Below are 24,834 nucleotides of genomic sequence, written 5' to 3'. Positions count from 1 at the left end.
GCTTGATCATTTTCACAAACTGAAAACACTTGTGCATAATCAGCACCCAGGTCAAAAACCAGAAATTCCGAGAATGTCAGAAATCCCATTTATGCTCCGTTCTAGTAATTTACCACCTCTTACTCCTAGCAAGTAGCTATTGTTCTGACTTCTAATGGCAGGATTAGTCTTGTCTGCATATTCTTGTATCTGGCTTCTGTACTGTACACTCTGTATTCTAGTGTCCAGCCTCTTTGCTCAACGTTATGTTTGTGAGGTTTATTCTATGTATTTGTAGATCTTTCTTTCCCATGTCTGTATACTATTTCATTCGTATTATCCATCTTAATATTGATGGCATAACTTAAAATTTTTTCTTTTCTTATTTTCCTTTTTTTTTTTTGAGAGAGAGAAAGCAAGCAAACATGAGCAGGGGAAGGGCAGAGAGAGAGGAAGACATAGAATCTGAAGCTGTCAGCACAGAGCCTGACTCAGGGCTCCAACTCTTGAACTATGAGATCATGCCCTGAGCCAAAGTCAGATGCTTAAAGGACTGAGCCACTCAGGCACCCACCTAAAATTTTTAACATACATTCTTAGTTTAGAAAATCTTAAGTTGAAGATACTATTTCCATTGTTTCTAGCTCCTGTTGTTGCTCTTGGAAAGTATGCTGTTATTCCAAATTTTGATCCTTTATTTTCTTTTATCTTGGGTTCTTTTCAAGATCTTTTTGTCCTTTTATGCATTCACAGGATGTCTAAGTATGAATTTACTTTTATTATCCTGTTTAGAACTTGTGTGTCTGAATCTGAAGATTCTTATCTTTCATTAGTTCTGAAAATACTAAGCCATTATTCTGTTAAGAGCAATAAGGTTTCAAACATGGTGGTGACACAACCCAATAAATATTTTTTAAAAATCACTCTGCTGCTTATGGTTTGGTACTTTGGGGAACACATTTAAGTGACTTGTGCTATAGATTTCTCATTTCATCACCCTGTACAATGGGAACAATAATAATATCTGTTCTTCTTAACTCCAAGAGCTGCTTTGATTATCTAATAGAAAAACATACTTTAAATTGCATTACAAGTTATAATATGCTATACAAATATCACAGGATTTAGCTCTCTGTAGATGTTCAATAAAATTTGTTATGAATGAATCTCAATAAATATTTGTTGAATTGTTAACAAATAAACAAGTGTAGGATAGTAATACTACTTAATATTCTTATTCTTTTTTCCCCTTCGCCCACCTCCCATGAAGAATTGTAGGAATATTTGTATACTCGTGGGAGTGATCTATATACATGGAATGTAAATGAAAAGTCACCCTGGTGGCTTAGGCATAAAATAGAATTTTATTCAGCTCCCATTGCTGTTGAATTTTCAGGAACATCAGCCATTGTTGTCCCCACTAGTGGTGTTTAATGTCTGTACCTACTGTTGTTCCTTTTGTCTCGACCAGCTATCAGATACTTTGCATCTCCTTGTCTTAGTATTCATTTTTAAATGAGTGAATATATTTCCTGCGTCTCAATTAGATTATATAGAGACAACCTAATGATAAGTTTGTGGGTTTAAAATTAGGCAGATCTGAGACCAAATCTTGGCTTTACTATTTCATGACCTTGTGATATTAGGCAAGTCACTTTACCTTTCTCATCTTCTGTTTATTTTTCTAAAAAATAAGGAATTAATTCATTTGTGGAGTGCCTGCCATACGGATAGTGCTCTTGTAGGTATTTTAATTACTTCATTTGTATTGTAGCAACCTGGCAATATAGATCTTATCCCTGTTTTATAGGAAAGGAACCTGATACTCAGAAAAGGCAGAGAAACTTGCCCAAAGTCGTAAAACTGGTAGGCAGGATAGCCAGGATTTTCACCTGGGGTGTTTCATTATAAAGCCTGTCCTTTCACTGGTACCTCAGGAAGTGATTAGCACAATGCTGGGTACCCAGTGGGCAATAGATGTAGGCTCTTTTGTAGGGCACCGAAAACATTCAGTTTTTAGCACCTGGCATTGTCCGCTGCGCTTTGTAGGCACTTCTTCCCTAATTGTTTATTGTCTGTTTCTGCTGCTCTTCTTTGATTCACTGATTGTTGACTTTCTAGCCAAAGGGAAAGGACAGTTCCAAACCAGAGTGAATCTTAACACTGCCTTGGTTGAGGATATAATCAGCTTGGAAGAGGTGGACAAAGAAATGAAGTCTGTGACCGAAGTACTCAAAGATAATTTCAATAAGACTGTCAATATACGGACCTCACCAGGTTAGTACCTGAACCGATGTCTTGGAGAGGGGCATAGTGGAAAGATCATGGCTTTGGTGGAGCTGGGTTTCAGTCCGAGCTTTATGACTTACTAACTGGTGACCATGGGGAGTTACTTAACTTTTCTGGCCCTCAGTTTCCTTGTCGGATTCCCACCTTCTAGCTTTGGGGTGAGTATTAAAGTAAGTGAGGTAACGTATATAATGGTTTGGGCACAGTACCTGGCTCATAGTTAGCACTACATTTATTTGTCCATTCAGCAAATAGTTGCCTACTATGAGCTAAGTATTGTGTTGATCCACAGTGGTGAACAAAAGTAGGCATGGTCTTTGCTTTCATGGAACTGCACTCTTGAAACATGGGATTTTTATTATGATTATACTATATAAACCCTTCTAGGTATTCAGTCTCACAGTAACTAACATCTTTGGTCTGATTTTTCTAATTTGTCCTCTTTGGCCATTCTTATCCCTTACTGGGAACCAAGTGGCTGCAAACCTATCCATCTGGGACATTTCTGTACCCCTGAGCTTGACCAGGAAGATTCCGTTTGGGTTAATAACTTCCTGAAAGTGGCTTTTCTAAGTGGGAAATGTCAGAACTGCCTAGGAGAACTGTTTGCAGATGTGATGGAAGAAGTGAGTTGTCAGCTAATGGTGCAGGCAGGCAGGAAAAATCCAATTGCTGTTAAATTGGCCTTTTGGAAATTGTCATCATCCTAGAGTCAAGCCTGGGACCCCCTCCGAAGGTATCCTTAGGAGCTTGGGCTGCTCCCATCCACATCTTGGCTGGGACAGTTCCTAAGGAAACTAGAAAATATTTCATGAACTTGTTCTTAAGAAAACTAAGTGAAAAATACACAGCTCCATTTATAAACGCCAGCAGAAACATACTGAGTTCAGAGACGAGATCCTGTGTGAAATCAGAAGACCATTCCGTCATTTGTCAACCTTTGGAGTGGGGGCATTTCTGCCTTTGCTGACAGTAGAGCGTGCCATTCAATCTCTCCCAACTGTTTATTTTAAACTTGCTTATTATTTTAGGTATGAAACTGATAAAGTGCTTTGTCTCCCCTGTGCTTTCTGGCCTGTTAACATTCTGCAGCCGAAACCAGAGAGCAGTTTGAGAGGAGCTCAGGGAGAAATGTGATACTTAAAATTAGCCAGCAAGCTCCACTCTTGTTGAACTTAAAAAGATGATGGGCCTGGAAAGGGGTTGGGAGTGTAATTTGTTAAATGTTAACCTCTGCGAAAATGAGGGGCAGGAATGAGGTTGAGGGAGATTCTCGCTGGGGACAGATTGAGGGAAAAGGATTTGATGCATTATGTCGATATGGATTTAGGGAACGGGAACCCCCACAATTGCGTACTGAAAAGCCCGTGTTGCGACTTCTGTGGCAAAGGATCTTATGGCAAATCAGGAAGGCTGAGTTAAGATCCATTTTCAAAAGGCCTCCCATTGGTATTTCCTCTTTGCCTCCTTCTCTTCAGGGTTATGTTTGTGTAATGTTCTCTGTAGAACTTGGGGCCATGAAGGGACTGGGTGAAACTGAACTTAGCCATCTTTTCCATGCCAGATTCTTCCATATCCTCTTTCATTACTATCTGAGCCAGCAGTCACTTTTCCTTTCACACCTCCATCTGTCTACCAGCAATTTCTATCTCCAGGGTAGTTGATTGCTTTCAGTAGGTGTCTAAGATACAAATTTATCCATGTATTTGTTCTTGCCCTCTTCCATTCATCGTCCATCTGTACACTGATATATTCACCAAAACATTACTGAGCACTTATTCCATACTGATGAATAGGTGCTGTAGATATAGAGTGAAAAGACATTGTTCCCAGCTTCTAAGAGCCCAGTATGTAATGTGAAGAGATAGACAAGTAAGGCCACATGGAATGAAACCAGATAGCAAAGCAGAGTGGTGAAGAATGTGGCTTTAGGGTTGTCCTGACTTGGGTTTGAATTTAGGCTCCATTATTAAGAACTGTTGTGGGGCGCCTGGGTGGCCCAGGTCATGATCTCACAGTTTGTGGGTTCGAGCCCTGCGTTAGGCTCTGTGCTGACAGCCCTGAGCCTGGAGCCTGCTTCGGATTCGTGTCTCCCTCTCTCTCTGCCCCTCCTCCACTTGTTCTCTGTCTCTCTGTATCTCTCAAAAATAAATAAATGTTAAAAAAAAAAAAAAGAACTGTTGTGACCTCAGGCAAGTTACTGTCTGGTCCTCCGTCTCCTCATCTCTAAAATAGTTTAACTGTTTCATAGAGTTGTTGTGGTAATGAAAGCAAAGGAATTATAGAAAGTGTTTAGTACAGTGTCTTGTTCATAGGAAATGTTCAGCAGATACTGGTTATCATCATTATAGAAGGGTGCAGGGGGTCCTGGGGAGCTCATAAGAGGGTTTGTAATCCAGCCTAGAAGGTCAGATAAGATTTCTGAGACTGGATGCTATTGTAGCTGCGTGTTAAAGAATGAGCTGGAGTTACCTGAGCAGAGAAGGGCATTCTCAATAGAAAGAAAAATATATGCTCAGAGTCCTGAGGCAAGAAAAAGCAGACTATATTAGGGAAATTTGAAGTAGTTTAGTTTGGTTAAAATACAGGAGAAATCTAGAAGCAGTACTAGTCAACATTTATTGGGCATTCCTATATGCCAGGACACAGTTACAAGTGCTTTCCTGCATCTCTTTCATTGAACCCTCACAACAACCCTATGAGATAGTACGATTTTTACGCCCCACTCAGAGATCAGAAAGCAGGTGCCTAAAGGATGAGGGAATCTTCCTAGGGTCACATAATCAGGAGGGGCCAGAGTTGGTATTTGAACCCAGGTCATTAGTCTTCAAAATTACGGAGATTTTTACCATTATACCTCCTGGACTGTTCTAGATTGAAGCCAGTGGTGTCAGCAACATCCTCTCTTGTGATGGCATTGAATCTGGCTGAGTACTTCAAATCAGATCTTGGGGCCTTTGTAAAGTACTGCATCATTCTTACAGCAGTTTTCTGGGACAACTCCCAGTTTGTCTAAGAGGACCCCTCCTCTACTTTTCCTTTGTGTCTCAGAACGAGCTATTTATGATCAGCCACCCTGGTGGATGGTAGGGAAGTCCTGGTTCTGTCAACGCTTCCGAGCCCTTTCCACCACATCACATTGCTGCCCTTGTGAAAACCCCTGGAACGGTCTTGCCACATTGATAAGGGATCCCTGAATATTAGTTGAATCTGGATGAGGTAGGGACTTGGGTGTGGGGCTTTAAGGTCCTTCTGAATTCTAAGACTCTGTAACCTTTCTTTTAGGATCCCTTGATCACATCACTGTGGTAACTGCCGATGGGAAGCTTGCGTTAAACCAGATTGGCCAGATCACCATGAAGTCTCCACAGCTGATTTTAGTGAATATGGCCAGCTTCCCAGAGGTAAGGGGCTTTTGCCAAAGGGATCTCTTCGTGGTCTCTTTTGGCATGGGGGAGGCTGGGTGAAGTCAAGAAGCAGTCCCTCCAACCTGGGAGGGAAGAGAAACGAGAGAAGGCTAATAAAGGGAACTTAATGATAAGAAAAACTCTCTTGTTTTCTGTTAAACTCAACCACTGAAAGGCCAGGCAAGTAATTTGAATACGGAAACAGGCTCCATCTAGGGATACAGTGATTGACGCTTACCTGAATGGAAGGGGCCGGGGTGAGCGGGAGAGCCTGCGCCCTGTCTGAAGGGAGCAGCTTCTGCACGGCTCCTGCTCATCATTGCCAGGCAGACGTTAGATCAGTGTTATCAGATATTAGGGTTTTTATTTCTAGAATATGCCAGTAACTCACATTTTTATAGATCTTTCCTAAATGGTGGTAACAAATTCACTTTTTTAAAAAGACTGTGAGACAAAGCGTATTAATGGGCCAGATTTGGGCTGTGGGCCCCCAGTTTGTGACATTTGCATTAATATTGGGAACAGAGCTTCAGGAATTCATATTTCTTTCAAACTGGCCATTGTAGGATTGGACAGAATACAGAGCTTCCAAGGCTAGAAGGTGGGTTGCATTAGATCATCGCAACCTTGAGGCTATGGTTTTAAGTCTATTTGAGGAAGACAAATGCGCTTTTCCTTATTGTTCCAGTAGCAGTTGATGTGGATTGGGAGTCCTGGAGAACCTGGGACCGGGTCCCATCTCCACCTCCGGCTGGCTGTTGGACCTCCATTTTTTCATCTGTGAATATGAGGTGGAGGAATCTGAAGCCCCTTCCTGTTCCGATGGTCTCTTTCGGTAGTTCTGTCCCAAAGACCAAAGTGGAACCTGTTGGATTTGACAGATTGGGTTAGAGATACGAGGAGGGAAATCCCTTGCTAGGGACAAACTGTTTCAAATCAGAAGGCCGCTGTAGCTAACATGCCAGGCACACTTGTACGGGGCTGGTCTGTTTCCCGTACTGCAGCCAGAGTGAACTTTTAAAAATATGTATTACGTTATGTCATTCCCATGCTTTTAATTTGTCAGCGGCTCCATGTGGTCTTTTAAAAAAAAAAGTTATTTTGGCCTAAAAGGCTTTACCTCAGGGGGGGCGCCTGGGTGGCTCAGTCAGTTAAGCATCTGACTTCGGCTCAGGTCATGATCTCATGGTTCATGAGTTCGAGCCCACATCGGGCTCTGTGCTGACAGCTCAGAGCCTGGAGCCTGCTTTGGATTCTGTGTCTCTCCCTCTCTCTCTACTCCTCCCCACTTTCACTCTGTCTCTCAAAAATAAATAAACATTAAAAGAAGAAGAAGAAGGCTTTGCCTTATGATGCAGCCCTGGCCTGCGTCTCATCTCTGCAGTCGTATACCCCTGTCTTCCCTGTACACCACTCTAGGCGCACTGGCCTCTCGGCCCCTCACACACACCACACCGTTGCATCTTCAGAGTTTTGCACATGCTGTTGCCTTTGCTTGGAGCACTCTTGCATGTCTAATTGTCACTCCTGTTTTTGATCACAGCTCAAATGTCACTTTTTAAAGGATGCCTTCCCAAATCTGTTATCAGATATTATTCATCCGCACTGACCTCTCTTACATAGCACATTCTTTTTCCTCATTGCGCTTATCATTAACAGTTACACATTTATTTCCGTCTTTATTTTCCATCTCCCTTCCGTTAAGCTGTAAGCTTGGAAGGTAGGAATCATATCTAACTTGTTCATTGCATCCAGTTCCTCTCTCACGGCCTGGCACATGGGAGCACTCATAGATTTTCCTCAAGTGGATGAATACTTGTCGTTAGATTGATGGAAGGAGGGCACTCTTCCCTGGCGTCACTGAGAAGCAGAGAAATGGACGAAAGGACGATTGTCAACTCTCCCCCGTTCTGGCTCTCTCTAAATGGCCGAGGCCTTCTGCCTTGTTCGTCTGATCCCATAGGCACCGTGGGCCAATTTAGGGAATAGCCTCCTAATTACACAGCTTGAAGACCTCATCAGGCAGATTGCCTTTCAGAACCAGCCACTTCTGTTATTAAATAGCAAACGGCATTCACAGGAGAAGCACCTGATTGGCCACCAGAACATCTTATGAGGCAGGAGGAGGTATTAACAGCTTAATTTTTTCTTAGGAACTTTGGAGTATATCTTCATTTTTCAACCAGCATATCTTTGCCTTCTCTCTAAGTTGAAATTCTGTGAGTTTTTGAAAAGAAAAATCTTCATAATCATCTCAGTAGAGAGTTTCTTTACAAGGACAGAGTGAGGAAGTGTGACTTACATTGTCTTTTGAATTCCTTTATCTCATCTGGTGCATATATTAAACAAATAGCTCTAACTAAACATTTCCTTCCTCTAGTTTAGAAACTGTCCATAGACTACCCAGGTTCATAGCTTCAAAATGCTGAGCTAATCCCCTCTGTGTTTATGTAATTCCTTTCTGTCTCACATGCGCTTGGCGTTCTTTCCAAACCTGAGCATTTCTGTGTCGTGGCGTAGTGACACGATGCAGATTTACATGCATAATCTTTTCAGATGCACTGCAGACAGAACACTGTGTTGCATTTGTTTAACACGTGTCCTGCTTGATGAATGATACACAGTTGCTGCCTTCCATAAACTTGCCTGCAGCTAGAGTTAATGATGGGAAAGAAAAGAAGGGAGTAAAAAACCACAGCTTGATTTGAACAAGGCAAATGAAAAAAAAAATTCCACAGCCTCCACGATTGCTCTTGTGGAAGGAAGAAAGCTAATGTGTCCTGAGTGTCTGCGGTGCTGCCAGGTGTGCGAGCTCAGATTTTGTTAGTGATCACCACAGGTACTCTGCAAAGTGACGCAGTCTTTATTCCATTTTATAGATGAGGCTCAGAGATCTCTTCCCCAGGTTCACACTGTTAGGATAGAGTCAAGGTTTGAACACAGGTCTGTTTGACACTAAAGCCTGTGTTCCTTCCACCATTCCTGCATTAATTCAACAAACTAAAAACAAAAACAAAACCCCCCACAAATATTTATTGAGTTTCTGCAAGTTGTTAGGTTCTATTTGAAGTGTCGGGAATTTGTTGATGATTAAGACAGACAGGGTTCCTGCCTTCATAGACCTTACCTTCTAAGGACTCATTGGGATATAAAGGAAATGGAGGCCCACTAATTAAAATGGCCCTAGCAAAGCTGACTTGAACCCAGATTGTCAAAGTTCTTGTTTACCTGTCTCCGAAAATCTTATCATTTTTATCCTTTAATATAGATTAGCTTAAGAATCACAATAGCAGACATTGCTAATTGGTTATGACACTCTTTCTTGCCTGACTCTAGATGGAGTCTATGAGCTTTCTTGATACAGTACTCCAAGCAGCTCCAACTAGTTGCTGTTTGAGAACAGCCTGTTTGTTCTGGGGTGCTGTTTAGCATCCCTTCAGTAAGTGGATACAGGCTGAGATGGAAACGCAATAGAAATAGGTGCCTTTTTGTCTGAACAATGAGTTTCAGAAGTCATTCTGGGAAAATAACTGTAATTCCCTGAGTTTCTGTATCCTACCATATGAAAGGAAAACATACATGTTTAGGATATGTTAGCAGAACTGGCCGAGAAGCCAGTCCACTAATCTGCTCATTCAACATGCATTTACTGAGCACTTTCCACTGTCATCGTCTTGGAAAGATACACATATTGAGGGACAGTTCCTGCCCAGCTCAGAGGCAGCAGGGTGTCCCATTCCTACAGGGAAGGTCATGTGGAAAGCCTGAGGCAGACGGCGAAGGGAGTTGGTGGCGGTGGGATGTGACTGCTGAGTTCTTGGTTCTTCGGAAGCTTCAGGAGAGGAGGATGTGGAGACTTGAGATGAGGCCACTTCTTCAAGGCAGAAGTTCTCCCTTTATTGCTAACTTTAGAAATGTTTCATTTTATTAAGGAAGATGGCAGTTCTCTTGCAGAGGAAAATTTCATTTCTTTATCCAACTCTTATTTACCTGCGCCATTCCCTTTATAAACCAGACTGATTCCAGATTATTTTTGGCTATTTAAAAAAAATTAAATTCCGCATGCCACAATTACCAAATATGTTGGTAGGACATACAGGGTAACATCATTGGATGGAGAGTTGAGACACCTAGAATCTCCTCTTGACTCTGCCAGTAACCATAAGTATGATGGGCAAGATCCTCATTCCACTGCTCTTGGCTCTCAGGGAGGATCGGATATATGCGTAGGGACCCTGTATATATGGGGAAGGGACTGAACTCCATTATGTCAGAGATCCCTTCTAAGCTCCAACAGTCTGTGGTCAGGGGAACCCTTTGAAGAATTTACTGTTTTAAGCACTGGTCACACTGTGTTATATTCTGTGACGGCCTCCCAAAGGGATGATTCATCTGCATGTGGACTTGCACTTTGTCTTTTTTGACCGAATGGACCTTATGTCCTTGTAGAATTAAGGTCCCATCAAGATGAAATGGATAAGCTTTTTAGGCACTCTCTGAAAAGCCAAAACAAAATAGGTGTACGACAAATCCCATTCATTAAACCACAAAGTCTAGGGAGGAACTCAGGGCCAAGAATTGGCCATGTGGATCCCAGTAAAGCACACCAGCTCTGGCCAAACCTAAAAGTCTTTGAAAACGTCAGAGACCTTGTGTGCTTCAATTCCACATTGCCATGCCAATGGAAGTATCTCCCATTCACACTGCTTTGTCTTATCCTCTAGGATTTCATAGCAGGTGTCATGTAGCTTGAGGTGAGGCACATTGGGAAATCTGTGTACCTTGGGCCGCCTGGCACAGTAGAGAGCAAGACTGTATCAGAGAAGACCCCGCAGGATGTCAGGCAGGACAGCAGCGCGTCAGCTAACCGAGGACATCAGCTCAGCCTTGTTTGGGGGATTTGCACATTCTTACCTTCATGGAATGAATTTAGATGACAGCACCCCTTGCCTGGGTGTTACTGTGAGCCAGGCACAGAGCAAGATGCACTATTCATGTGACGCACTGAGTCCTCTGGGAGATACAGGTGCCGTGCGCTCTCAGGTTACAACATGGAGACTTCAGGTCAGGATTGTTGCCCAGGGTCACGTGGTTAGCAGAGCTAGGGTTTGCACTGAGATCTTCCTGACTTCGATGCCCAGGCACTGCCTTTCCTGGAGCACATGCCAGCAGAGACCCGCTGCTCATTCCAAAACACGAGTAAGTTTGGTGTGAGCATAGATGCGAATGAGTTAAATTTATTTACTCATTCCAAATCAGCACTGGTGTATTTTGAGTGTAAAATGTCAACTGGAATTTTTAACGTATAAAATCTTTCATCTGTCTTTACACCAATCTTTGTACAGACCAGCCCCCCTCCCTTGAGGATTTATTGTGGTTTTGATCTGTGTTGCCTCAAACCATTGAAATCTTTTCAAAGAAGCAGAGCTGTTTTCTTTTTATTTTTTCCTTCTCTTTGCTTTTCTTCCCTCCCGCAGTACACTGGTACCAGGAGTGGACATAGTTTGCTATTCAGCTTGATCAAAGCACTCTACACCAATGTAACTTCCTGATCTTACTGGTAACAGAACTAAATGTTTCCATGTTCTGCCAAGATGGGTTGCCAGTTATCGACAGAGGGCTTGCATCTGGTAATAATTATTTACTAATTCTGTTTACCTTTTGATCTGGTTTTCAGTGTACAGCTGCAGCTATCAAGGCTATAAGAGAAAGTGGAATGAATCTGAACCCAGAAGTGGAAGGGACGCTAATTCGGGTACCTATTCCCAAGTAAGTTTGGTTCAAATTCACATCTTTTGATGCAACAGGGCAGTTATCCTTGGAAGGAAGCCAACACGCTGAGATACTGGTGGGCCCGTGGCGTATTTTACCTGTACTCTTATCCTGGCAAACTCCAGCATCCTTTGAGATCCAGTTTGCTGTCTCAGAAATGTTTACTGTGTGCCTGCTACATGCTAGGGACCGGAGATGCAGCAGTGAGCCTGACAAAGTCCTTGTCTGTGTGTAGTGTGCATTCCAGGTTGGGAAGGTGGGACACATAAACAGTAAAGTCATGCCAGATAGTGACACACTGTGGGGACAGTAAAGGTGGCAGGATCCCACAGAGCGACTTGTTGAGGGTGATGCTGAAGGGACAGCTTTAGCCTGGGGGGCTCTGTGAGGAGGTAACCTTTCTGCTGAGCTGAATGCGGAGGAAGAGCCTGCCTGGCGGTGGGCCTTTCGGACAGACTGCGCGGCCGCACAAGGGGCCCGAGGCAGAAAGGACCTCACACTCATGTTGCTTGAAGGGTTATTTTTTACATTAGTCCTTGCTTGTTGAAAAATGGAGGCATTAGAACAGAATATTGTTAATTACATAAATAGAACTTAGAGTTTTGAATGAATAAAAATGTATGTTTATTTTTAAATTAAAAAAATAACAAGACCTTGGCATGTTTGAGGAGTAAGCCAGTGTGCCTGAAACCCAGGGAGCGAGACAGAGTGCAGGGTGGGCTCCTCAGGCCATGGTAAGGAGTTCAGGCTTTACTCCAGTTGGAATGGGAAGCCACTGGAGGGGGTTAAGCAGAGCAATTTGATCTGCTGCTGACTTTTTGGGGTCTTTCTGGCTGCTGATGAACAAGTGGAATGTTGGGGACAGAGTAGACACAAAGACTAAGCAGGAGGCAACTGTGATGGTCCAGGTGAGGTAGAAATCTTCGCAGATTCCAGAGCAGCCAAAGTAGTTTCTCCTGTCATCTCATTTCTTATTTATCTTTACGTCCCTCTTCCTACGTAGTACTTCTGGGACAGCATTGAATTAATTCGTTTAGTCATTCAGCAAATATTTACTGATCACTAACTGCACGTCAGGCACTTTCCTGGTGGTTGAGATATAGCAGTAAACAAAAGAAACAAGAAAAAGCTACTGTCCTCCTGGCTTACCTGATAGTTGAGTAGGTACAGTAAGCAGAAGGCAAACAAACACAAGACGTAATGTCAAGTGAGGATGAGGACTATGCAAAAGAATAAGCAGGGCAAGGGGAGAGGGTTAAGGTTTTTATTGCAGAGAGGAAGGTTCGGAAGGAAGTGACATTTGAGCGGAGACCTAGGTGAAATGAATGAATGAAGCCTGCAACCAGAAGGGAAATAGAGTCTTTTTGTGCCACACATTATGTTATATTTCTTTACATATATTGCCTCTCTTCTCACGCAGTCCTGTAACATACATTTATTCCGGGTATGGAAGTTTAGGCTCAGAGAGTAAAGTAGTATGTCTAAGATCATTTGGCTTATGCCAAAGCTGGGACCTACACCTAGGCTTAATCGATTCTAAAGTCTTATGATGTGCCCACACTAGCAATAGGAACCAATCCCAACACTGAGAGTCCAGGAACTTCGCCCACTGAACTTTCTTTCTGCTTTTTGACCAGCAAATGGCTGTCTTATTTCATTGTGTTCTTGTATTCTGTAAGTTGCTATTAATACTGTGCTTTGAAATCATGTGAGTTGGGAGCAATATAACCTATAACCAGGTACACCTGGGTTCAAGTCCAGTACCTGTTTGCTTGGTCAGTGCATTAATTTGCTCAGCAAGTCTTTACAAATGTAAAAGGCTCTGTGCTGGGGGCTAGGGATGTGCCAACCTGATGTTTGTCTTCATGGAGCCCACAGGCTCTGGCCAGGCCCCTTCTGTGTATCATCCGCAGCTTATCTGTGGAATTTACTGTAACCCACAGCTTACGGATGAAAAATTGAAATTCAAAGAAATTAAGGGACTTGCCCAAGATCATTTGGCTGGTAAGTGGCAGTCAGGATTCAAATCCTCAGTTTTTCTATTACCAGAGCCTGTGTTCTTTATCCTGCACTGTCTTTATAGGTGGGTAATTCAGGAAAGTGCTATGTGTACTCATGGACAGCAGATGTAAGACTTGCAAGTGGAATGGATAATAGCGGGTTTATTTTGTAAAAATTTTTTAATGTTTATTTGTTTTTGAGAGAGAGAGAGAGACAGAGTGTGAGCAGGGGAGGGACAGAGAGAGAGGGAGACGCAGAATCTGAAGCAGGCTCCAGGCTCTGAGCTGTCAGCACAGAGCCCAACACGGGGTTTGAACCCACGAACAGCGATATCATGACCTGACTGAAGTCAGACGCTTAACTGACTGAGCCACCCAAGCACCCCTATTTTTTAGTTCTTGGTCTTTTGTCTGCAGAGTCTTGGAAAAGCTACTTAACCTCCATGAGCCTCAGTTTCCTCATATACTGGATAAAGATTGTTCTCAGTGGCCTTCCAGGTCCCTCTGAACTTGAAAATTCTGTGATGCTGTGAATTTCTGCTGCTGAATGCTCATTGCTGACTTAGCTTCTCCTTAGAGTGGCCTGATTGTGTATCATATTCTTCTTTCAAAGACCTAGTTGACATAATGTGCACTTCTGCAGCCCCTCAGGAGTTAACGTTGCCCTTGCGCATTGTATGTGAGTTTGAAGGATCAGTGAGTTTTACTTAAATTTCCAAAGACTTGGGGATCTGTTACATTATATTTTACATTATTTTATGTTGGTTAATGGGAGTAATCTAAGAGAAAGTTGACGGACCAAAACCGTCTGCTCCTGCAAACCTCATTTTTTATATACTTACTTCCTTTGACAAGGTGGTAAGGTCATGAGGCCCCTTACTGAATTATACATTTGGTAGTTTTCCAGATAAAAAAATGAATGATCTGTTCTTCATTATGGAGCCTGTGTCACATGAGAGGATAAAGGTTGATTTAGACGTAAAGAGGACCAAGGTTTTTATTTGGTTTTGGCAGTGACTTCCACATGACTGTGGGCACGTCACCCTAGCAGCTTGCTGCATGCTGGTTCCTTACTTGCAAAATAAGTGAAATAATATATAATGATAGGTAGAGATTCAGTGGGATTAGTAGAGAAAATAGATTAGGTTGTATGATCTCCTTAGAGGAAAGAAACTATGTAAATATAAGATACTGATATTGTTTCAGTAAACTTAATTTTCTAGATATATGTAATTCTGGTTGAGGAGAAGGGAAGATGTGAGGAAGGGAACTAATATACCGAGTACCAGCTACATCCCAGGACCTGTTAGGTGCTCAATATTGATGGAGAAAGTGACAGAGGATAGGGTTAAATGTCTGCCTTGGTATCACAGAAGCATGTAGTTGAGTTCATCCTGTTCCACTTTGTAGCTGTGTGACAGTGGCAACTGTCCCCACCTCTCTGAATCTCTCGATTATCTGTGAAATATTCCCAGGGCTTGCGTGTGGTTGTTGGGAGATTTCAGTGAGGGAATGTCCACAAAGGTGTTGATGTTAGCCGGCACCCAGCGAACGAATGCTAGCAAATGTCCCTCCATTCCCTTCCACAGAGAGCTCGGAGCATCATTCCCTTTTCAGGATGAGGACACAGATGCAGAGAAGTGAGGCGGTGGTTCCGGGCTGCATGCTGGTGATTGGCAAAGCTGTGAGAAGGAAAATAATACACTGAAGCTACATGAGGGGATTGGGAGGTGATGTAGAGCCAGAGGCACACATCCCCAGGAGCAGTTTCTGATTATAAAATTTCAAGTCTAGTTCTAGGAAAATTTGCCTTTCCTGACTGATCTTGATTCCTCCCCTCCCTAACAATCAGTCTGCAGGTTTTCTGGCCCTAACTCTGGCCACCCACAGCTAAGTTTTATCTGCCGCTGCAGTAGATCTCAGTGAGTGCCTCGCCTTCCTTACATGTCTCTGATGCTACATTCTTAATTAAATGAGTCTACTGAGTGTGTGACTCTTACTAGAATCTGCTTCTGATCCTCTTGGGAAGTAGGGGGAAGATAAATCCTAAATCGACAACAGGTCAGATGTGGAGCCGCTTTCACGGCCTCTGGGAACCCAGGCCCGTGCGGCTGCGTGCAGGTTCCCCCAGGGCTGTCCTTAGTGCAGTGCCGCTGAGCCTCGGAGGCTGGGCTCCGTCTGTGCCCACTGGCACTGCGTATAGCTTTTGTTTTCTTCTCTGGCCAGCGTTCTTTGATTTAGAAAAGTCAGCCTGCTGGGTAGATTCTTTGACCAGTCCTGTTAATCAGGTTCACGGAAACCATTTCTTCCACTTTCCTCTCCTATTTGTGTAATCAGCTTTTGGGGGCTGTTTATTAACCACCCTCGGGTTCCGCACTGAATGCTTTGTAGTTTCTCCTCGTTCTCATTACACCCCCATGAGGTCAGGAGACCGTTCTTAATGCCCATTCGGGGAGACAGCAGGAGCTCATGGAAAGTGAATGCCTGTCGTCATAAAGCTGCTAAGTGGCAGAGGCGTGGTTAGAACTCCGGTCTTACTACTTTAACTGCCGTTTTGCCTGTTCTCGCCTCCTGATGGCACATTTCTCTGGAATATCACTCTTTCCCTTCTTAATCCTGGGCTCTGAAAAGTTTTGAGCAGGAGACCCTTTTCATCAGGTCAGATTTCTGCCCCTGCCCCGTTCCTGTCTTTGCTGCACCCCCACACAAACAAGCAAACACACACACTCCCTTGCTCATTGTGTCACCACATCTCAGTGAGAAAGCTGCACACGGTAGAATGGCGCAGCTTGGGGGGAGCACTGACCTCGTGTCTGCCTTGCAGGAAACCTGTAAGGAGTCATGAATTCACACAAGAAATAAAAGCGCCTGTGATTGACTCACTCCCTGCTGAGGCTGCGTTCTTCCTTGATTGTCCTCCTCTTTCGTTATTTTTCATCAATGTCTGCATCGATTTTATGTTAAGTAGAATTAAAGAAAAATTAAAATACCTCCATCCTGTTCTCCATGGGGAACCACTCTTAGCACCTTGATTTTCTAGATTTTTTTTCCTCTGCAGATTCAAACACATGTCTGTATCTCCTCCTCCATTTTTCTTGCAATGATAACGGATTAAATTATACAGACTGTTCTGCCCTTGTTTTTTTTAACTTAACAATGTGTCATTACTCTCTGATGAGAATCCTTCCTCACGCTTTTTAAAGGATGCATAGTGGTTGCATTTTACATACCCCGTTAACTAGTTCCCAGCTGTTGAATGTCTCTGTTGTTGAAAGTTTTTCTCTTTGGCTAACTGTGTCGTAATGATCTTCAAGGTGTGCTTCCTCTTCTGCTGGGAGTGGGAAGGGAGGGCAGCCGTAACTGGAAAACAAATGGACAGAACATGGGGGCCTTAGTGTCCCTGCTGCTGCCTGATTGTCTGATACGCAGTGTGCTGCAGATCCCTGAGAGACAGGGCCTTTCAGGGCCAGACAGCAGTCTGCAGCACTCCCAGGTGACCCTCCAGGGGTCCTCAGACTAAACTGCTTTCCTTAGTCTATTGATTTGAATGTTAAACTTATTCCAAACACCCTTGTAGAAACATCCAGAATCATGTTTGACCAAATATCCGGTCACCCTGTGGCCTACTTAAATTGACACATAAAACTAACCGTTGTAGTTTTATAGATCATTACAAGGAGTTTAGCTTTTCCTTGGAATGGGATGGGAAGTCACTGGGGGGTGTTGAGCTAGGGAGTGACATGATCTGAGTTAGGTATTCAGAGGATCGTGATGGTGGCTGTTTTGAGGAATCTGCTGTAGGAAGCCAGCGGTGACCGCCGGGCCTGGTTAGGAGCTGCCATAGTAGCCCGGGCGTGACGGCGGCCTGGACTAGCTCAGTAATGGTGGAGTTGATAAGAAGCGGTCAGACTCTGGATAAAGAAAAAGTTGCCAGGATTTGTTAGCAGATTTGGTTTTGGATTTAGAAAGAAAGAACTAAATATAAATATGCCTCTCAAGGTTTTGGCCTGAGCACCTGGAAGGATGGGATTGCTCCTCACTGGCAGGGCCGGCTGGGGGGGGCCAAATTTGGTGTGCAAAAGCAGGTTTGTCCATGTTTATCTTGGGATACTAGTGGATACCAGAGTGGGGAGGTCAAGTAAGCTGTTTGATTTGTAAGTTTAGAGCTCAGAAGACAGGTGTGGCCCAGGGGGAGAAATCTGGGAAGTATGACCATGTAGAGGGTGCCATGAAATTAAGTGAGATTTTTCTTTGAGTTTATTTATTTATTTTGAGAGAGAGAGACTGAGAGACAGAGAGCACACATGACCAGGGGAGAGGCAGAGAGAGAGAGAGAAAGAGAGAGAAAGAGAATCCCAAGCAGGCTCGGTGCTGTCAGAGCCTGATGCGGAACTCAAATCCAGGAACAGTGAGATCATGACTTGAGCTGAGATCAAGAGTTAAGACACTTAACTGACTGAGCTATCCAGGCATCTCCTAGGTGAGATTATTTTAGAGAAGAATGTAGATCATGAAGAGAAGGGGGGTTGGTGGCTAAGGCCTTGAGGCTTCACTTTCAAGATTTATGGGTCAGGGCGGTAAGGAGAAAGGAGCAAAGGAGACTGAGACTAAGGGGCCAGAGAACCGGGAGGGTGTGGAGTCCGGGAAACTGAGCAAAGTGTTTTACTTTTTTTTTTTTAATGTTTACTTATTTTTGACAGAGAGAGAGAGACAAAGCGTGAACTGGGGAGGGGCAGAGAGAGAGGGAGACACAGAATCTAAAGCAAGCTCCAGGCTCTGAGCTATTAGTATAGATCCCAATGTGTGGCTCGAACTCACAAGCCAAGAGATCATGACCTGAGCTGAAGTCAGACGCTTTACTGACTGAGCTACCCAGGTGCCCCCGAGCAAAGTGTTTTAAAGAGGAAGGAGTCATTGGCTATGCTGAACATGGCTGGTAAATCCAGGGAGAGAGGTCTGAGAATACTCACTGGATTTAATGACCTCATGTATCTATCACTTAATCTCTATGTAGACAGGAAAGCCCAAGGGCTTTGGGGGTTCAAATCCCCATTGTGTCACTCTGGGAGTGTCAGCTTGGGTTCTCTGTGAAGCAGATGCCAGGACAGAATCAGATGTGCAAGAGGTTTATGGGAGGAAATGCCCGCAAGAGAGACAGAGTGCAGGTCTGCCGCCAATGGAGAAAGGGGGAGGGGGATTGGGTGGGAGGAGGCTCACACTGCAGGGCGCCCCTGAGGAAGTCACCCAGCCTGAGGGGGTGGGCGCTCCTGAGCAGGTTGCCTGTTAAAGGAGTTCCTCTGCCATCATGGTCCTTGCCTAGCAGCGGACAGGGGAATGTGCCCACTGCTTAATTGTTGGAAGACTCCGCCTCCTTATCTGTAAACTGGGAGTAACTTTTCTGGTTGTGAGGAGTACTGGGATATTATATAGGTTGCTCTGAGTGTGGGGCGTGGCATGTCGTAGGTACTCATTCAGATGTAATTCCTGTATCTTCTAGTATTTGACCTTATCTTATTCTCTAATTCTCTTGGTTAAGGAGTTCTTGGAAGCAGACTTTTTCTGATTATTTGGAAGTAAAACCAGTGACACTTTACTTCTGTGTACGGATTGCTCTTGTAGTCCTAAACTCTGACCCTCTTCCTTACCAACTTCCACCCCCAACACCATGTTCATTTTTTTCCATCTTCTCCATTTTTAGGGGTGGGAGGAGCAGAGTCATTACGTTTTAATTATCTTGGAATTTCAGTAACTCGGGAACACTGTAGTTTGATTGTTAATGAGCATCAGTTTGTTCTTTAACGTGGATTGTGGCAAATAAGACCTCCTAGGAGGTCTGTCCCGAATAAGAAAGTCTGATGACCAGTTCTACCCGTGGCATGAGATTGGCTTTGTGTTTCTGGGGAGCAGAGGACCTTGGCTCTTCTCCTCACCCTCAGCCCGCTGAAGTGCTCTGCAGGGCCTCCCAACAGCCAGACAGTCGCCATCCTTGGCTCCTGCTTCTCCTTCGGGCATCATCAGGGGTGATAGACTTTATGCCCAGGCGAGGCTCCTTCCCCCAGACTTTGTTCTGAGGTGACAGTGTGGAGGAGAATTCCATTCGGGATCAGACCTGGCTGTCTTACCAGATGGCAGTAAAAAGCCCCGAGTCACAGTTCTCCTAGCCCGAATTCCCTTTTCCAAGTGGTTTCCCCCGCCATATCCCAGCCTACGGTTTCTCGTGACCGATGACCAGGCTTTTCCAGGGAGAGCAAGCCAGGCAAGGCATGTAGGAGGGTCTCCAGACTGAGTTCCCCAGGGGCGGGGAGCTCAGTGCAGCCTGGGAGAGACAGCATTGAGAGCTGGGGGAGCCAAGCTTGCAGTCAGAAAAATTGAAAAGAAAACTAATAAAAAAAGTTCTGTGACCTTACGCTAGTTATTTCAATTTTCTGAGTCTCAGTGTCCTCATCTGTAGAATGGGGTAATAGCCATGTTCACTTTTGGGAAGATTTATTGGGAGAAACTCCCGAGATGGATAAAGGGGAGGGGAAGCAGCAGTAGAGGGGAGAGCCCTTGGACCGTGGACGCAGGCCTGACACCAGTGAAGAGAGGAAAGAAGTCAGTGAGAGTGAATGTTAGTTTTTAAGTTGTTGCTGTCGAGGTAGCTGTTGTTTCGGAGCATTCTGGTGACCTTTTCTGTGTGGTGCCTGTTAACTGTTACAGGGAGCGGCGTCATCACTGCTGTCCCCAGGTGAGGAAGCAGGTGTGCCACCTGTCATTACGTTTTCCATCCAGGAGACAAGCCCTGTTCAGTGACAAGAACCAAACAGGCATATGACCTTGTTAACAGCTTTACTGAAGATATAATTTACCTTGAACGTGTACGATTCAGTGGGTTTTGGTGTCTTCAGAGAGTTGTATGGCCATCACCACAGTCAATTTTAGGGCCAATTACATCAAAAAGAAACTCTGCCTGCCAGCAGTCACTCCCTGCTTACCTTTCAGTGCCCTCGCCCCTCGGGATTGTCGTAGGCAATCACGGACTTGCTTTCTGTTTCTCTAGATCTCCCTATGCTGAGCATTTCGTAAAAATGGAATTACACATTATGTAGTGGTTGGTGAGTGCCTTTTTCACTTAGTGTAATGTTTTCAAGGTTCATCCATGTTCTAGCATGTATAAGTACTTCGTTCTTTTTAGTGCTGAATAATATTCCATTGTGTGCACATCGTATTTATCCATTCATAACCTGGTGGACTTTTGAGCCGTTATGAATAATGTACCACCCTGAGCATCATTGGACAAACTTCTGTGTAAACATACTTTTACACCTAAGAGTGGCATTGCTGGGTCATATGACTGCTCTGTTTAACTTACTGAGGATCTGCCACCCTTTTCCACAGGGGCTGCGCATTTTACATTCCCACCAGTAATGTGCAAGCATTCCGGTTTCTCCATCTCCTTGCCAACACTTGTTGTTTGAGTTCATTATTATTACCACCGTCCCCATGGGTATGAAGTGGTACCTCCATAGAGTTTTGATTTATATTTCCATCATGGCTGCTGGTGTTGAGTGTCTTTTCATGTGCTTGTTTGGCATTTGTGTATCCTTAGAAAAATGTCTACTGAAGTTCTCTACCTGTTCTTAAATTGAGTTGTTTGTCCTTTTATTGGGTTGTAAGAGTTCTTTATATATTCTGGATACTAGACTTTTAGATATAGGATTTCCATCTCTCTTTTTTTTTCTTTTTTACTTTTTAGAAAGAGTGTGTATGAGTGGGTAGGGGGCAGAGAGAGAGAGAGAGAGAGAGAGAGAGAGAGAGAGAGAGAATCATAAGCAGGCTCCACTCAGTGTGGAGCCCAATGCAGGGCTCTATCCCACGATCCTGGGATCATGGCTTGAGTTGAAGGCTCAACCAACTGAGCCACCCAGTCACCCCTCATCTCTCTTTTCTTAATTGTAAAAATGGCACACATTTATTGTAAAACCTCAAATCCTACAGAAAAATAAAAAGTTATCTTATTGTTTCCCAAGTATTCGTCCATGAAGTAACTATTGAGGAGTTTAATGCATATCCTTCCAGATTATAAAAGATGTGTACACAAGCCTACGCACAGACACACGGATATTTACGTTCACAGAAGTGGAATTGAATATTTGCTGCTTCTTTTTTATTTTTTTCTTAACCACGCCTCACGTACATTTTTCAGTGTGATCGCATTGTTTTTGCCGCTGCAGAGAAATACTCCTGTAATGGGTGTAGTACAGATGTAATAATAGGGCATCAGAAAGTTTAAGTAATTCGTTTACGGTCACAGATTAGTAAGTGGAGGAGTCATTATTCAGATCAAATCTGTCTGCTTCCAGAGCCCATGTTCTTGCCACACTGTCGTGTTGCTTGTCAGGCCGCCAGCGTGGAACCTGTCTTCCGGCTCCGTGCCCTCCCGTGTAGGTGCCGTATCACCTGGTGGTTCTTGTACAGGAGCAGTGTGTGTGATGTGTGCATTCCAGGGAATACCCTTTTCTTACACGACCCACCCACACCTTCAGCAGTCTTGAAAGGGGAAAAAAAAGGTCAGGGACAAATGCCTAATGACCTGCTTTGGGCGGGGGTGGCCACAGACCGCATTCGAGCAACTGCAGCTGCTTTTCCATCCCTTTCCTCCCCCCACCTGCTCACCATTGCTGCTTTCTCAGGGCCACTCTTCGTGCTGGAGGAGTTCCAGCACACTGTTTCCTTCGGCTCCAGTCCCGCAGGGGGCCCCGTGCAGCGTTAGGGTGCCCGCCTTCTCCTCCGTGCTGTTGCTTCCTCCCCGGCCTGCAGCGTTGTAGGGCACCTCCTGCGATGTCGGGACCCACGTGCCTCCCTCCCTGCACATATGTTCTGGTCGAAACACGTAAGAAAGTAGAATCAGGAATCAAGAGCGGGGCATGGACAGAGGAGAAAGTGCCACTAGCACCCGTGTAAAAGCTGCCCCAAAGTACAGTTCCTCTTCTCCCTGCCCCCCTTCCGTCCTCTCCGCTTTGTGTCCTGCCCCGGTTACAGAGCATGGCCGGTAAGTGACTGCTGGAGGTCACGTCACTTTTCCATTGCAGTCCTCTCTAGATTCCCTTTCTCCTTCCTTCCCATTGCACTAGGACTTGTAGAGGGGCCGGGGGAATAGTAACAAATTATGTTTCTAAGCAGGCTTTAATGTAAACTCAGTGCTGTTCTGATCACTGCCACTCGTAAGAATAGCTGCTTCGATTTGTCTGGCACCAACAAAGGGACGTCTAGAACGCGAGGGTCAGCTGCCTTGGGCTCACCTCCCAGGTCTACCGGGAACTTGTCAAGTGGCCTTGCTCTGTCGGAGCCTCCCTTTTCTTATCTGTGAAATGCAGGTAATAGTGCCAGTGTGTCCTAAGAGTGTCGTGAGGATTCACGGGGCTAACGCTTGGAAAGTGTGTCCGCTCAGAGATCGGCACAGGAAAGAGCTCCACAGATGTTCGTTTTCATCGTTCTTGTCGAAGGGGAGCAGCCACCACCCGAGTCACGTGTAGGCACACACAGTGGGCCCTTAGTGTGACACTGTCGTGCTTTATTTTCTTCACAGCTCTTCCGTTTCATCTTGTGTACTTACTCATTTCTCTCCCTCCTTCACTAGAGTGTGGATAGAGGGGCTCTGTCAGCTGTATCCCTAGCCCCAAACAGGGCTTAGCGTGTAGTAACTGTGCAAAAATGGCGTACTTTTTTATGGGATCAATGAATATGAGCACTTACTGTATGCTCACCGCTTTTCCGGGTGCTGCTTGTATCAACCAATGCCGTCATAACTGTCTTTTGAGGCAGGCATGTTATTACCCTTTTTCTACAGGCGAAGAGCCCGACTCGCAGAGGAGTGGGGCTCTCTGGGCCCCGTGTCACCAGTGAGTAGGAAAGCAGAGGTCTTCCTCCCAGCCAGGCCTCGTCCCCTGTGCTGTGCGCTCTCCCGGCAGGAGACATACCCTTACTTTTATTACTGATAGTATTGTTGACTTTTAAGTAGTTGATAGCTACTTAGGCAGAGTTCCTTAACCATCCTCTCTCATTTGCTCCTGACACTCACTGTGGAAAAAGGTAGTATTTTTATTACTCCCCCTACATTTGACAGTTGAGGAAATAGGAACAGACAGTGTTTATTGAGCACTTGGCCATTTATGTGCATGTTTATGACCTCTTCTCGTCCTCACAACAATCTCATTAAGTTAATGGTACTACACACATTTGACAGGTGGAAAAACTGAGGCAAAGAGGTAGAATGACTTGCCTAGGGCCATGCACCTAAGATGTGATGGATCTGAGGCACAGACCCCAGGAGTCTGCCTTTAGGGACCGCTCTCCTGTGTGCTCACTGGACATCTCAGTTCAGAGAGGACAGGTTACCCAGCTTGTACGTGGTGGAGCCGGGATCGAAGTCAAGTCTGCCTTCACCCCCAAACCCGTGTTCTTTCTCCGCCTGCACATAACTTGGGTTTCCCGCCTGCTGGAGTGACAGGGAAGAAGTGAACGGACTTAAGCACAGTTCCTCTGCTGAGAATGTGAAGATGTGGCCCCCGACCCCAACCTCCTTCTCTTTCCATCCTCTGGGCTGTATCTCAGCGCGGTATGTCTGGGGTAGCCAGGGCTTTAAGAGTCACAGGACAGTCGTCTGAAAGCAGGTGGCCAGTTGTGTCCCTGCAGAGAACTAAAGTTACTGCTGGTGACAGAAGTCCCTCCAGGGTGCACATACGATTTCCTTCGGGCTGAAAGGACACCTGATGTCTTTCGGAGACATTAGTGTATCTGGAGCGGGCTAGGGAGCTGGCGGTGGTAGGGGTGAGGACAGTGGGGAGGGGGAATTGTATACCTAGAGGCAAAGGAAGTCTGGCTGGGCTACACAAACAAAAACATTTCCTTCAGGGCCAGTGACCCCAAGGCATCGGGTAGCGCCCCCGGGCAGACAATGAAGTGGGGCGTGTGTCTGTGCTGATTGTAGGCCGATGCCCCTGCAGGGAGGGGAGGTCTCCCAGAAGCCGGTGCACAGCGACGAGCTTCTCTCGGTGGCTGTCAGAGATGTGTTTTCATGGACTGTTCCCTGGATGTGCGGCTTCCTTCCCCCTCACCCTGTCCCCCACAGCTGCTGGAACCCCACTCACACCACCCACCGCCTGCTCTCTGTTCTCCTTCTTTCCCCCTCTGCTTAAGCTGCTAACTCCTTTTGACGGGGTTCTCCCTCACCACTCACGTCCTGTTCGTCTCCCCAAACCCTGGAGAGCCTGTGGTAAGAGTAAGAATGCAGCCACCCCACAGGGGCACCTGTAGTGCACCCGCTGGCCGCGTGCCAACCCTTGCTACCACCATTTTGTTTAATCCTCACTTCTGCCCCCTTAGTAACATTCTTCCTCCCTCTTGAT

At 45.0% G+C, this 24,834-nt stretch overlaps 1 protein-coding gene across 2 annotated transcripts in view; it reads left to right on the top strand.

Moving 5' to 3' along the window:
- MRRF (mitochondrial ribosome recycling factor) overlaps positions 1 to 24,834 on the top strand; it is a 50,258-nt gene that overhangs the window by 10,803 nt on the left and 14,621 nt on the right. For both annotated transcript variants that reach the window (XM_029919852.1, XM_029919851.1), the window contains exons 3-5: positions 2,101 to 2,256; positions 5,554 to 5,672; positions 11,353 to 11,444. In XM_029919852.1, the coding sequence (XP_029775712.1) occupies positions 2,101 to 2,256; positions 5,554 to 5,672; positions 11,353 to 11,444 (367 nt within the window). The remainder of the gene's footprint in view (positions 1 to 2,100; positions 2,257 to 5,553; positions 5,673 to 11,352; positions 11,445 to 24,834) is intronic.

The sequence above is a fragment of the Suricata suricatta genome, chromosome 13, assembly GCF_006229205.1.
Source record: "Suricata suricatta isolate VVHF042 chromosome 13, meerkat_22Aug2017_6uvM2_HiC, whole genome shotgun sequence".
Lineage (NCBI taxonomy): Eukaryota > Metazoa > Chordata > Mammalia > Carnivora > Herpestidae > Suricata > Suricata suricatta.
The sequence above is the reverse complement of the archived record's forward strand: the minus strand, read 5'-3'. Positions and strand labels throughout refer to the sequence as shown.